Source organism: Echinops telfairi, unplaced genomic scaffold (assembly GCF_000313985.2).
Source record: "Echinops telfairi isolate 266 unplaced genomic scaffold, ASM31398v2 ScPeMD7_6;HRSCAF=24_0, whole genome shotgun sequence".
Lineage (NCBI taxonomy): Eukaryota > Metazoa > Chordata > Mammalia > Afrosoricida > Tenrecidae > Echinops > Echinops telfairi.
Genome location: NW_022103902.1, coordinates 14,048,009 through 14,062,294, shown reverse-complemented (window position 1 = coordinate 14,062,294; position 14,286 = coordinate 14,048,009). Strand labels below are relative to the sequence as shown.

At 44.6% G+C, this 14,286-nt stretch overlaps 1 protein-coding gene across 1 annotated transcript in view; it reads left to right on the top strand.

Moving 5' to 3' along the window:
• Positions 1-14,286, top strand: part of CFAP44 (cilia and flagella associated protein 44) — a 113,249-nt gene that overhangs the window by 96,044 nt on the left and 2,919 nt on the right. The window contains exons 28-33 of the mRNA XM_045286152.1: positions 726-836; positions 2,234-2,364; positions 4,490-4,606; positions 5,694-5,895; positions 12,641-12,801; positions 13,956-14,090. Of these exons, the coding sequence (XP_045142087.1) occupies positions 726-836; positions 2,234-2,364; positions 4,490-4,606; positions 5,694-5,895; positions 12,641-12,801; positions 13,956-14,090 (857 nt within the window). The remainder of the gene's footprint in view (positions 1-725; positions 837-2,233; positions 2,365-4,489; positions 4,607-5,693; positions 5,896-12,640; positions 12,802-13,955; positions 14,091-14,286) is intronic.

Genomic DNA, 14,286 nt, shown 5'->3' with positions numbered 1-14,286 from the left:
CGTAGTCACACTAAGCAATGTACAGGTGAACCCACTCATCACCATCTGTTGTCAAGGTGATGCTGACTCGGAGCAGAACTGGAAGCAGACTGCCATGACTTTCTCCTGCAGGTCAACTGGTGGCTTCTGATCAGCCCCCTTTTCAGGTAGCGCTGCACCACTAGGGTTCCTCTCTCAACCAAGTGTTATGTACGTTCTGGTAAGGAGCACTATGGCTTAGTGGTTAAGGATGTGGTTGCGAACTGAGAGGTAGGCAGTTCAAACCCACCAACTACTTAGGGGAAGAAGCGGTCTCAGTCTGCCACTGTAAAGATGTCCGGCCTGGCAAACCCCATGAGGCAGTTCTGCCCTGTCTTGAGGGTGGCTGCGTCTTGATGGCAATGGGTTTGTTTTACCAGGTCACATGAGTCAGGAAGCCTTTTTCTGCTTCAGTGCATTTTAAGACTTAGGAGTTTTGCACCTGCAAGTATGTGGTAGGCTGATCACGACAGACTCCTCTCACCCTTACGCGGTTTAATGCCATTGGTAATGACTGTAGCATTTGAGTTTGTGGCCCCTAGGCTTTTTAACAATTTTCACATTTCCAGAAAATCTTGAGTGCTTTCATGCCTCATCTCTTCAGAGTTTTCCTAATGACTAACTCATTGAAGACACTTTGAAGACCTGTGATCTAGTTTGACACAGAACCGTCACGGTGTGCTGACAACACCCCCCTTGCTCCCTAGATGAGGACGAGGAAAGCGAGGCGTCCAGTGAAGAGGAGTCCAGCTTGGAGAGCGACGAGGATGAGTCTGAGTCTGACGATGACGTTTTTGATGATTCAATCTGCCCAACAAGTAAGTCGGATGACACCGTGGGTCCTCTGACGTTTGAATGTGGGTCAGTTTGTGGATCAGTGTTGGGAGCCATGTTCCTTCTTTGTTTCTCAATCCTGGACATACAGTTTGTTCAAGAAAGGATGGGTTGAAATGTCTGAAGTGTTTTGCTGTTGTTTCCAGTTCTCACATCGATTCCAACTCATAGGTACCCACAGGACAGACGAGAGCTGCCCTGTGGGGTGTTTTTGGAGGTGCCCTGGTGCCACAGTGGTTAAACAGATCACTGGGTTCTTGCTCCTTATCTGGAGTATCGTCTAGTGAACTCTTTCAGGGGTTGCCATCTCTTCCTTCGGCAGCCATGCATGAGTGACAAATGAGGGGTGGCTGGTCTTCTGTTGGTTCAAGCCTATTGCCACTGAGTGAACTCTGGGCCACAGCAACCCAAGGGGACAAAGTAGAATTTCCCTGTGGGCTTTCAAGACTGCGATCTTTACATGATCCCTGCACTACCAGGGCGCCTCTTAGTTGATTCAGAGTCATTATAAATTATATGGCAGGTTCTGCTCTATAGAGAAATATTAGGTTATAATTTTATTTTTCCTTGGTTGTATCAAACTTATTCAACCTTTTTGCATGTCAAATCTGTTTTGTAGGGGCAATTCAAAACAGTCTCCTGGAGCTGGTTGGCCATGCATGCTTACTGTTTTGAGTGAAACCAGTCTAGACCGGTATCCTTGTAGCCTTCAAAAGCTGAATGCTTCAGTAGGGACAAAAAGTTGTTGGGGTGTGGTAGGGGGATAGGGATAGGGGTAACTGAAATGCACTTTTCTTAGAATTTCATATAGATTTTCAATCATAGATTTTAAAAACTAGAGTCTTCTTAGACTTATAATAATTTGAAGAGGAGACAACTAGAACAACTTGTGTTACAATGGTTTACGGCAGAATGAAATGACTGGATGAAAGCCCCCAGCTAGTTTAGTTGTAGAACTAGGGCTGGAACCAAGATTCCTGACTTCCATTGCAGTCCTCCTGGTAAGTTTACATTAGTCATCTGTCACTTGGGGGATAAAAGCAGACCAGTGTGATAATAATACAGAAACCCATTATGCCACCTCTAAAATGGGAGCAGTGGTTTATACTTTGCAGGTCTGTGAGCTTTGAGCGAGTTAATGTACGTAGAGGCCCATGCATAAGGGTTGGCTCAGACTATTGCTCAGAACCGTGATGTTAGAAACGTAATTACTACTACAGTTATCATTGCTACTGCTAATTTCTTCTTTGAATGATGGAGTCATAAATGTCAGGAATCCACAAGTGGAATTGATTGATTCCATCGTCGCAACCCCCTTATTTCTGATGCTACTGCATGCCATAACAAAGAAGGTTTCTTCTGTGTGTGTGTGTCCTTTCAGATTGTAATCCAAATCTTTTTGAACTGGCCCTTACTCTCCGAGAGAAAAGACTGGACATCGAGGAGGCCTTGGTGGAAGAAAGGAAACTTATTGATAACCTCAAAAAGGAATATGACACATTGTCCAAAAAGGTATGGTCGTCTCCAGCTTTTTTTCCCCTCCTTCTTTCCTGACGTTCCCGCTGTCCCTCCTTCAAGCTTCACACTACCGTGTCCAGAAATATCATTTGCTAGGACTTCCCCCCAGAGAAGAAACATTTAAAATGTGACCCCCGTCTTTCCCTCCTTAAACAGAGTCCTCGTGGGGGTCATTGCTCTTTGGATGATGATGAAAGACTCTCTAGGCTAGGGGTGGGGGACTTGTCTTATGCCACAGGCCATCTGGGTATTGGTAACATCATCCAGGGGCCATACTGGTCAAACACTTAATTAACTCACGCCTACGGTGATGGCTGGAACTGCTTCTCTTTGGTGAGGGGCGTGACGTCACCTGGTGTTGATGGTTTCTCAGGCCTGAAGCATTCTTGATTCTATAAGGCAGGTTGTTGAACACATACACCTCCCCACAAAGTATACATAGGCTTTAAAATTATTTCAACGAACTAACATTGTATCCATCATGAAACATTCCCAAAACAGGAATAAAAAAGAATGAGATAAATCATTAGAAATTTGGATATTTGCTTTTTGCAGCCCAATAGAGCATTCTTTGGCTCTCTGGGGTACACGTGTCTTCCGGTAGAGTCCTATTATAACTGTACTGACAGCTTATTATCTGATCTGCTCCTTTCCCCTCTTAGACCCTGTTGCCTCAATAACAGCACTTAATTCATATTCAGAAATATTTTTGGTAGATTGCTTATGCTGCAAATTAGAAATGATTGGAAAAACCTTGGAGATGAAGAATACTGTAGTATTCTATATATTGTAGTCATTAATTTCTTTGCTCTCAAGGGCACTTTTTGTTGAGTTTCTATTATGACACCCCCCCACCACAAAATTCCTACTATTCTGGCAAAGAAATTTCATCCTGGGGGCTGCTTTTCATGCAGATAATTAAAGAGCAGTGAGGGTTTGTTTCGGAGTTCATATTCATAAAACCTTGGCAACTCGGGGGATATAGGGATAATATTAAAAGTGCCACGGGCTATCTGTTACCAAACCCCAAACCAAACCCCTGCCATCAAGTGGATTCCATTGCATAAAGACCTTATTGAGTGTTTCTAAGTGAATCTTAAAAAAAAAAGTTTTTTATTAATCTTTTTGTTGGGAGCTCTTACATATCTTATAACAATCCATACATCTGTTATATCAATCAGACAGGTACAATTGTTGGCATCAACAATTTCTAAGCAATTATCTTTCTTCTTAAGCCCTTTGATATCAGCTCTTTTCTTTCCCTCCCTCCTCCACCCTGTCACCCCTGCAAACCCTTAATATATTATGCATTATTATTATTATTTAGACATATCTGACACCTCCCATTCTGTCCCTTCACCTACCATCCTGGTAGTCGTTGCCCTCAAGGGAAATTATTCTGCCTTCATTGCTATCCACTCCCCCTCCCCCCATTTCTTCCCCCTTCCTTTCCCTTACCCTCCCGGACTCGTTACACCCATTACTGATTCTGAGGGGGTTTGCCTTTCCTGAATTCGGTATATTGAAAGCTCTCATAGGACAGTACATCTTTATGGAAGCAGATAGCACCATCTTGTTCCTGAAGAATAGCTGGTGGGTTTGAACTGCTGACCTTGTGATTAGTAGCCCAATGCCTAACGCACAACTCCACCAGGGCTCCTCGTGGTTGTTGGGTGTTCCAACTCCGAGCAACCCCATGCACAGAGGAGTAAAGTACGGCTTGCTCTGGCGCCGATTGCTGTAGGCTGGAGCTCCTTCAACCCACAACTCAAGCTCACCGCCTCCCAGTTGGCTCCGACTCATAGTGACCCTATAAGAGGGGGTAGAACCGCCCATGTGGGGTTCTGAGACTGTAGCCTTTACTGGAGTAGAAATCCTTCTCTTGCTCTCCCACAGAGTGGCTGGTAGTTTTGAACCTATGACCTTGGCGTCACTCAAGGTGCTGCCCAAGGTGTAACCACGACACCACCAGGGTTTAGCAGGTAGAAAGTTGTTCCTGGGTGACAAATGGTACCAACCCTGTCATCATAGCCCATCAAGTGCACTCTGCCCATATTTTACTTCCTCCCCATCAATTAAGATGTCAGTTCATTGACATTTCCCCCTACCCTTTCTGTAGGTTAAAACGGTGGCAAACAATCTGCACGCAGCGGAGGAGGCCCTGGAGGCGTATCAACGGGAGAAGCAGCAGCGGCTGAACGAACTGCTGGTCGTGTTCCCGCTGAAGCTCCACCAGGTGATGGGTCCAGAGAGGCCCTGCAGCCCTGAAATCTGAGTGGAAAAGTCAGGGAAAGATGGGCCGATTACTAAATGAGGCAAAAAGTTGGCCTTTGCTCGGTATTCTACATGTACAACGACCCAAGAACAACCCAGATAGTTATTGAACAGTAATGACAAAATATGTGTATTTCCCCATGCCCCACTATTGCTGTGCAAGTCGAGTCCTTCCCGGCTTACAGACTTGAGGACTTAAGAATGCAATGACTTAGCGCTTGGCCTTTTGAAGCTTGCAGCGATTACACATTTCACATCCTCTTTAGGTGAACTTTAGACTTGAGCTAATGCTATAGACTTGACCTTCCCTAGTCTCTACTTGTTAACGAGGAAGGGGAAGCCCAAACCACGTATCTTTCTCTTTCCCCTTTCTTGTTCATGTTCATCCTCTGCTTGGGTCACAGTGTCTATTGCAGTGCAGAATGCATGTCAGTAGGTGAGAGAGAAGGTCCATCTTACCCTATATGATCAAATTAAGAGAGAAAGCTCCTCTGTTGGGTGTGTGACCTGATCCAAACTGGATTCGCTCGAGGTAGCAGGTTCCAGAAGGTAGCAGTTCTGAAAGGTTTGTTCCAGGAATGATCTGTGGGGGAAGATTGCTCTCCCATAGCTCCGCTTACACCCACTGCCATCCCATGTTCACTCGGACTCGGGGCGACTTTGCGGAACAGATTAGAAGTGCTCCCCAGGGTTTCTGAGGCCGTACATCTGTAAGGAAGCAGACTGCCTCGCCTTTTCCCCATTGAGTGGACAGGATGGTTAGACCACCGACCTTTCTGTTACCAGTCCGATGCTAAACCCACTGTGCCACCAGGCCTCCTTTGCTATCCCCATAGGGACGTGATGCGGCTTTTCATCTGATGGCAACACTCCACTCTTACCTGGTCCCCCACCCTCAGAGGTAAGGAAGAGACCATTCCAGACCATTCCAGGGGTAACAGACAAAGAGAGGGACAGAGAGGAACGTGCCTCTCCCCACACTGTCCATCACCTCCAGACTGACTTCTTATCTTCATTGTGTGTGTGTGTTTTCTGTTCTGTTTCCATAGGTAGAATATATGATGTTTGGAGAAATCCCTAACGATCTTTCCGGTACTTTGGTCTTCTCGAATCGCTCCCTGGGACTGCTGCAGGAGAGAATCTTACAACTCCACCACGAGAATGTCCAGCAGCAGAAACTAAACAGGGAATGCCGGGAGAGACGGAAGCTGCTGATCCGAGAAAAGAGAGAGATGGCCAAAACCATACAGAGTGAGTACCGGTGCCCAGGGAGAACGGAGCGATGCGTATTGAGAGAAGGCTGTCCAGTAACCGTCTCCAACACATGGTTGTCGTTAGGTGCTGTCCGGTCAGGTCGGAGTCACAGCGGCCTTAGGGAAAACAGAAGGAAATACTGCCCGGGCTGGCACCTCCTCACAGTGGTGATGTTGGCGCCCCAATTGTTGCGGCCACTGTGTCAGTCCATCTCGTTGGGGTTGGTCTTCCTCCTCTTCACCAACCTCCTCCTCTACCAAGCATGATGTCCACCTTAGAAAACAATATCCCACCATATAGGCAGCACCACTACGGGAGGAAATAAGAACATCTTCCTCATTTTGCTACTTACCGCCACTGATACCATGAATGGTTGCTCTCTGGTTTGGTTTTAATGGATTATAAAATTCCTTTCTTTCAAGTGCAAAAGGTCTTAGGTGTGATAAAATGTTGATGCCGGTGATTATGTTGTTACTGCTGGTAGGTGCTATTGAGTTGGTTTCGACTCCTAGTAACCCCATTTGACAGAGTAGAGCTGCCCGGTAGAGCTTCCTAGGCTGCAATCTTTACAGGTGGCAGCCCTGGTGGCATAGTGGATTGCATATCGGACTATTAACCTCAAGCTTAGTAGTTTGAACCCACCAGCCACTCTGTGGGAGAAAGACGAGTCTTTGAGTTCCTGTGAAGATCTACAGCCTCAGAAACCACTGGATCTCCTGGACCGCAGTGAGGTTTTTGGTTTTCTTCCCTGAGAATCTTTATGGGAGCAGGTCATCAACTCATTCTTCTGAGGAGCTACTGGGTGAGTTCGAATCGCTAACCTTTCAGTTAGCCACCAACACTTCACTGTTGCCATCAGGGCTCCTTATGATAAAATATAGGATAATGTAATGTAATGATAACCCGTGAACCCACTGCCCGGCTTGAGAAAGGTAGCATCAGTGATCCAATTGAAGCCCTATCTCTTTCCACTAGTATTTTGTAGCCTTTCCCCCCATGGCTACCACTAAGTATGTACGTGTACATATGTGCATATCCACACACAACCCACAGAGCTACTCGACAGGCCTTTAGCTGCAATGGCATTCTACTAGGCATACCCTCTGTAATTCACTTTATTTTTTGTAATTCACCCTTTTTTGAGGTGAATCAGATATCACTTTCGCTGCTACAATAATATTCCATTGTATGGATATAAAAGTTTATTTCTTTATTCTGTGCTCGATGGACATTTAGTTTGTTTCCAATTTTATTTACTCAATGTTAAGTTGGTTCTGACTCAGTGATGTCATGGGTTCAAATAAATGACAGCCATTATCATGTCTTGGAATTTAGAAGGGTCTTTATTTAGTTAGCTGGGCTCCCGAGAAGCTAAAGATGTTTCCCCTCATAGCAGCCCCGAGTGGACTTCTCAGTCCATCTTTAAGGCCCAAAACTCACTTATCACCTGTCTAGGGTTCAAGCACGCATGAACAGAAGCAGAAAGCAAAATTAATGGATTAATGGTAATTTCAAGAAGAGTAAGCATGCATTCCAGGGTACATTCCTTATCATAAAAGAAACTATACTAAAATTGATTATAACCTCCTGGTTACCATGACAAGATTATCATAAAAGAAACAATGCCAAAATTGATTGTAACATCTGGTTATCATGACAATATTAACCACACCCTTCAGATTACAACATCAAAGGGAACAATATCGAAAAATAATCAAAACAAACGATATATTGAATAGTCAAAACTAATTGTAGTGTCCAGAACCTGGGAACATGGGAGGACATTCTAAAATTAATCGCCAGCCAAGACTTTCCCATCAGGGGAGGGAGAACGGGCAGGTCAACTAGCAGTCAACCCTCTGAGATGGGAGGGAGGCACGGGCAAGTCACTGAGCAGCTATCAAAAATGGAGCTGCTTTTGCTAGCCTGCCTCAGTGACCCTACATAAATATTAGTACCCTCATTTGTTTGGCTCTCTAAATCGAACTTTCAAGAACTGGTCACAGCACGGGGTCTAGAAATCACATCGTTTCCCTCTAACCACCCCCTCCCCCTTCCCCCATTTAATCTCCATTATCACCCCCTACACGGCTAATGGCCACTTTTGGTTTGGTTTGGTTTTCCTGGAAATGGCCTCTCCTCCTGGCTAAAGATGCCGCCCCTTACTGACGACTCCTTTTAGGTGTCACCAGGAAGCCCGCGATGATTCTCCTTAGACCCGGTGTTTTCCACCCAGCCCTGCCCCTCTTTGTTCCCTTGGCGGGGTCCCCTTGCATTCTTCAGGTTGCTGTGGGAGAAGCAGTCTGCAGGCCAGGGCACGGAGGGCAGTCAACCAGAGCAGGGTTTGGAAAGGGCCCAGAAGATCCACCGTGCACGGCGGTCCATGCCGGCTCTCGGGAACCATCACTGCATGGACGTCAGTGGTGACTTTTAGTAAGAGGGGGACATCCGTTAGGCACCTGTGCTGTTTCTTTGTTGGTACCTTTTCCTTCATTGATACGGTTTTCACACATCATTAGAGCTCTCAGGCAATGGTCAGCAGACTCATCTTATACTACAACCAACATTTAAAACCCGCTACAAGGAAATTGGAACCATATTTGCTCCCGATTTCCTCAGACAACCCCACTTTGCAGAAGTGGGAGGACATTTAAAATGTTTGTCCTTCCTCATCCTGATGATTCTTGTGAGTGACCCTGGGTGATAGAGTGGACCTACTCCATCAGGTTTCTTAGGGATGATCTTTTTGTCCCTCTCTCTAAATTTTATTTTGTTGTTTCTCTTGGGAATATCTATACCAGCAAATTATGCACCAATTACACCGTTTCTACTAGTATACGTTAATGACATTGATGGCATCCTTTGAGTTACGCAACCCTCTCAGCCTCCTTATCTCATGTGCTCCTTCCTCGAGGGGGCAACTCACTTCCCCCAAGCTTTCTTTCTTTTTTTTTTTTTCTCCAGAAAATTCTCTTTAATATCTACGCTAAATAAATAACATTTATACATAAGACAAAAGCATCCCAAACATTTACCCTAGTTAAGTGTACAGAGGGGTACATCAACTACTTTAAAATCTAAAATCAAGCATGTGCATGGTAAGAAATCACCTTTTCCCAAATTTATTCATTCCTCTTCCTTAAATAATTTAAAATTCTGTATTGGACAAATCAGATACAAACGTATTTGTGCAAATCAACTGTAAACATGGTATGGCTTAAAAGTCATCCGTTCCTCTGCCTCACCATATGCCGCAAAACTTTAGTCATTATTCCTAGATCATCTGAACATAGTGCCACACCCACACACAATACAAACCAAATAAATCTACCCCAACTACGAATAAAGTGTTAGGATACTATTGAGCCAGCTCTAGCAATTTTGGCAAAGACAATAAACATCAATTTCATGTACCCCCCAAAATAAAAATGTGCAGGGCCAATCTTTTCCCTCTACACGTCTAGAGACTTCTTGAAGAAACTTATTTGACATCGACATTGGAGGGATAACAAGACACAGACACAGAACACGCCACTCTTCCTATCACACACGGGGATGACATTCATGCATATTTTAAAAATTAATCACTGTGAATCCAGTCAACGATTTCTTTAAAAAGACAGAGTAAAAGAAAAAAATTGAAAAGAACAGAGTAATCTCTGCTTTGAGAGATCACAATAAAATCAAAAGTAATTTAGATACTGCCATAGTTTTTAAAAAGTCATCATTTATACAAGTACAAAATCCAAGTTGCTTGTGCAAGGGCATCAAATGTTTCGAGAAAGACCTATCACTTAATGATCATCCTGAGCTACAAATGTAACACGTGAATTATTTTACAAGACACTTCACTGATTGCTCACCTTATTTACATAACAACATCATTCATCAATTACAAGTCTATAGGTTTACCTGGCAGTAGTTGGACTTTTCCGATAGGATTTTTCCCCCCAAGCTTTCGATGGAGTCTTTCCATTTGCTGTGGTCAGTTTGTTCCCACATAGAGGGCTCTTAAAAGAGCATAGTGCTCAAGTAGACCTTTTCATTCTGAATTTTAATAAACTAGTTACGTTTAACTGTTGGCTAGTTTTCATATGAATTCAAGGATATTTGGGGCTTAAGGTTTAAGGACAAAAATGTCAGGGCTTCATCCACTTTCCAGGCTCGAGAGAACCTTTTTGTCTCTAAGAGTTTGGAAGTCGGTTCTGCCTTTGACCCCGTTTGATGAGTCTTCTTCTCTGGAATCTGTGGTCACAATGTTCAGTGATGGAAGCCAGGCGACATCCACTTCTTGGGGTCTCCTGGCAAAGGAGGCAGTTGTTCTCAGAGGCAATTAGCCACATAGCCCAGGGGGGCCTCCTCTGAGCGACTCTCCTGCTTCCTCTGTTGCTTAGGGTCCATTGTTATGCCTTGAATGGCCCCTTGCAGTAAACTAGGAGGTAGAACAGAAGCACCAGACATGTATGTGGCCAGTTAGCCAGAATGTCACACGAAGCCATGGCCAAGGGACCAAGAACCAAGCGCCCTCAGCAGCGGTTTTCTTCTTTGTTCTGTTGTTATTGAAAAAATATCTATGACATAACTTGGGCCAATTCCGTTTTTGACAGGTGTACAACTTATTGAGAGCCAGTATAATAATCAGCTGGGTAGCCCTACTCTTAATCAATGTGTTTTCTCCACCCTTGCTACCTCCCTCTTTCTAGTCCGTGGTAACCGTGAATGAACTGTAGTCTCTGCTTGCCTTGTTCTTGCCTTGCTATGTAACTGAGGCCGTACACTCTGTGTCCCTTTGTGGTTGGTTTTTTTGCTCAGTATAATATCTTTAAACTCCCCCTGAACTGTGGCATGTAGCAAGACTTCATTTCTCCTGTTGGCCGAGTGGTATTCTAGTGCATGCACGTACCACGTTTTGCTCATGGGCAGTTAGATTGTGTCCACGTTTTGGCTCTTGTGCATAGTGCTCCTTTCTGAGTCTCTGCTTTGGGGTCTATCCCTAGGAGAGGAATTGCTGGGTCACATGGTAGTTCTATTTTTAGTTTTTTGAGGAACCATCACAATGCTTTTCATGGTGGCTGTCTGTGGGGGGAGGTCAGATACTTGCTGCTAGACTGCTGTCTCATCCCACCACGGGGGGTGGGCCTGCTCCCTGCCTCTGGAGACAATGGACAGGCTCCTGTAGGAGGGGTTTACACCCTACTTGATAATGTTCCTATGGAGACCCAGAGACCACCCCCTAGACCACCCTCTCATTGCTGTGTAACCTATAGTGCAGCCCCTCCCTGTGACGTATGTCTCTACCTGTAATTAGTGGGCTGGCATGCCCCCAAAGGTTATATAGGCTTGAGTCAGCAATATAGATCCGTCTCTCTGACTCTGAGCTCCTTGCTGCTCACTCCCTGGTCACTCCCCTCTCCCTTGTTCCCTTCCCCTCCTTCCCTTCCCCCTCTCTCCACGTGGACCACCAAGCTGGGCTGAGGTGAGCGATGTTGTCATGTATTGTGTCTGACTGTATTATTGTAATATCTCTCATGCTCTTGATGACTTTAATATAATGCTTATATATCTCAACCATACAATTGTGCATTACTGAACCCAGAAGTAGTATTACTGAACTTGTAGGAGTAGCAGCGGGTGGGGGCTGGTCCCCCACCTCCCTCTGCGTCTTTATTTTTTATTTAATACTTCAGCTGTCCCATTTGGCATTCCCTCCAGCAGTGGATAAGGTTCCCAATTGCCCTAGTTCCTTGCCAACATTTGTTATTTTCCGTTTGCTGGTTTAAACCTTAGCCATCCTAGTGCGAGTGAAATGTTATCTCGTAGCTAATCATACTGAGCATCTTTTTTGTGTGTTTTAGAAGCCTTTAGAAGATCCTATTTGGGGAAATGTCTTTTCAAGCCCCTTGCCCATTGAACGTATATTTTAGCTAAGAGATTCTTATCACATATATGGTTACAGAAGATATACTCCTAACCCATATATTGCTGTTTCAGTTTCTAGTGAAGTTGTTTGATAAAAATTTTTTACTTATTTTTTAATGTATTTATTACTTATTTTTAATTCACTTATTTTGCCTTTTGTAGTTTGTGTTTTTGCTATTACATTAACTGATCCACCATGGAAAGCTAATCCTGAGAGCATTACTCATGCTTGTTCTCTAAGAATTTTATGGTCCTAGTTTGTATATTTAGATCTTTATCCCGTTTTTATTGTGCTTTTGTGTAAGGTGTAAGCTTCCTGCATGTGGAGATCTAATTTCCCATTTATTGAGAGGCTGTTCATTCCCCATGAATGCACTCAGCACCCTTGTCAGAAATCCACTGGCCTTAGATCAGTAAGTTTATCCTGAATTCAATTCAATTCCCTTGTTCTATGGGCTGATTGTTAGACTAGCACCAGGCTGTTTTGATTACTGTATGCCCACTCTCTTCTTAACGCTAGATGTTGTGGAAATGAATAAGATAATAAAAAAATTTTTAATTCCCAATCCGGTTGCGGAAGGGCAAATCAGGCCAGTTGTTAAAACGGAGTCAGTTTTATGAGGGATTGTGAGGTTAAAAAGGCAGCATACCAGAATGGCATTTTAAGGGTGTAAAATACCCAGTCACGAGCCAGAGGAAACATCACTTAGTAGCATAACATCTTCACCTTGTTCTGACAAAAGCGATACCATCGAGCTTCATGGTTATTACGGGGTCTGTGTGATAACCCTGAAAGACTAAGGCAGGGACTATCTTCTTTTAGAAATGGAGGAAACCGTGTGCCAGCTAATGATCAGAAAGTTTGGCCGTGTGATAGACCTGGAAGCCCTGCAGACACTATCTGTTAATACAACCCTTGAAGAACTAAAGATCAAAAAACTTCGAAAAGAGCTGTCGAATGCAAAGGAGATGAAGATGTGGGAGGTAAGGGCTGGGGGACAGTGCAGCTGCCTTGGATAAATTTTGGGGGCAGCAAGAAACCACAGTGGTTCCCAGACAACTCCCGTGCAGCTTGGGGAGGGGTCTGTCAGCCCTGCTTGGCGCCCCTGTGGTCATAGGCCCGTCTCAGCCCCCGTACCACTTACTTACTTAGAGGAGCTTGCCTATCTCTGGGTGAAGAAGGTATTAGCCTGAGTTTTGAGGTCCGCTTTTACCTGCAGCTATGGTGAGAAAATAGCATGAAAGATTACAGAGAGATTCTATTTTGAGACCTCCAGCAATACAGAAATGTTAGAAACTGAACTGCTTTACGCTGACTGCCCTCATTGTGTTTATCACGTCGTTTTTGCGTGCTGCTAGACTCTGGAAATTAGAAAGCGTCAGAGTACTACAGTTTGTAATGCGGCCTAGGCTATTTAGTAGGTAGGGTCTTGTAAGTTTGTTAATTGCCTACAAATAGTTCTCTAACCAGGGCATGAGTCAGTGGTCCAGTTCCGGTTCTGTTACAAAAGTCGTGTAACCCACAAGCTAGTAGGACTTCCTGTCTTGTCTCATCAGTAGGTAGGACTAGAGAGCTGTCCCATTAATGCCCTCTTGTGGCATTAATCAAAGATTTATCACTGTACTTTGGAAGAAGTCTCCCTGCCAGTGGGACTAGTCCTTCTCGGGGGAATTTTGAACATAATGTAAGTAGTCTAAAATGCTTTGTTCAAGCAATCCAAGAAGAAAAGAAAGCCATGTTGCAAGTGCCTGGCCCTTTAAGCCAGCTACTTTAAGGCTCCTGGGCCAGTACTAGTGAAAGAGCAAAGTACAGAAGCTTGCTGCTTAATTTCTCCTACTTCCTTTTCAGCAATATAAGCTAGCACCCCCTCTGAATCGTACTTTCAGTCTTCCACAATGAGGTGCTACTGATACCGATCTTATCATCACCTCCGCTTGCCCTTGAGCAGGCTTAGATTCGTGTATCGAATGCGTGTATCGAATGCGATCAGCCTCGATGCAGTCCTTCTGAAGACATTTCCACTTGGGGTTCCTTTGTCTTGATATGGTGTCTGCTGCTCCATTTGCCTTATTTCGATTTTCCGTTCCCTTTCCCTCTCTCGTTCACTTAACCCACTTTGCATCTCCTTCCCCCGTAGGAAAAGATTGCCCAACTGCGATGGGAACTGATGATGAAGACAAAAGAACACACCAAAAAGCTTCATCAGATGAATGACTTATGTATTGAGAAGCAGAAGCTTGACTCTCGACTGAACATGCTGCAGAACCAGCAGGTATGTCTCTTGTCTTCAGACTCTCTGTCAGAGTGGGGAAGGCCCGCGGTGTACGACCACAACAATATCAAGTGCTGCTACTGCAACAAGCCGAGCTCTTGGACTCTTTGCAAGCCATCGAGGTATCTGGGGACACTGAAGCAGTATCGGCCACGTGACAGGGGGACTGAGAGACTAGCTCTATTGCCTGTCTCTC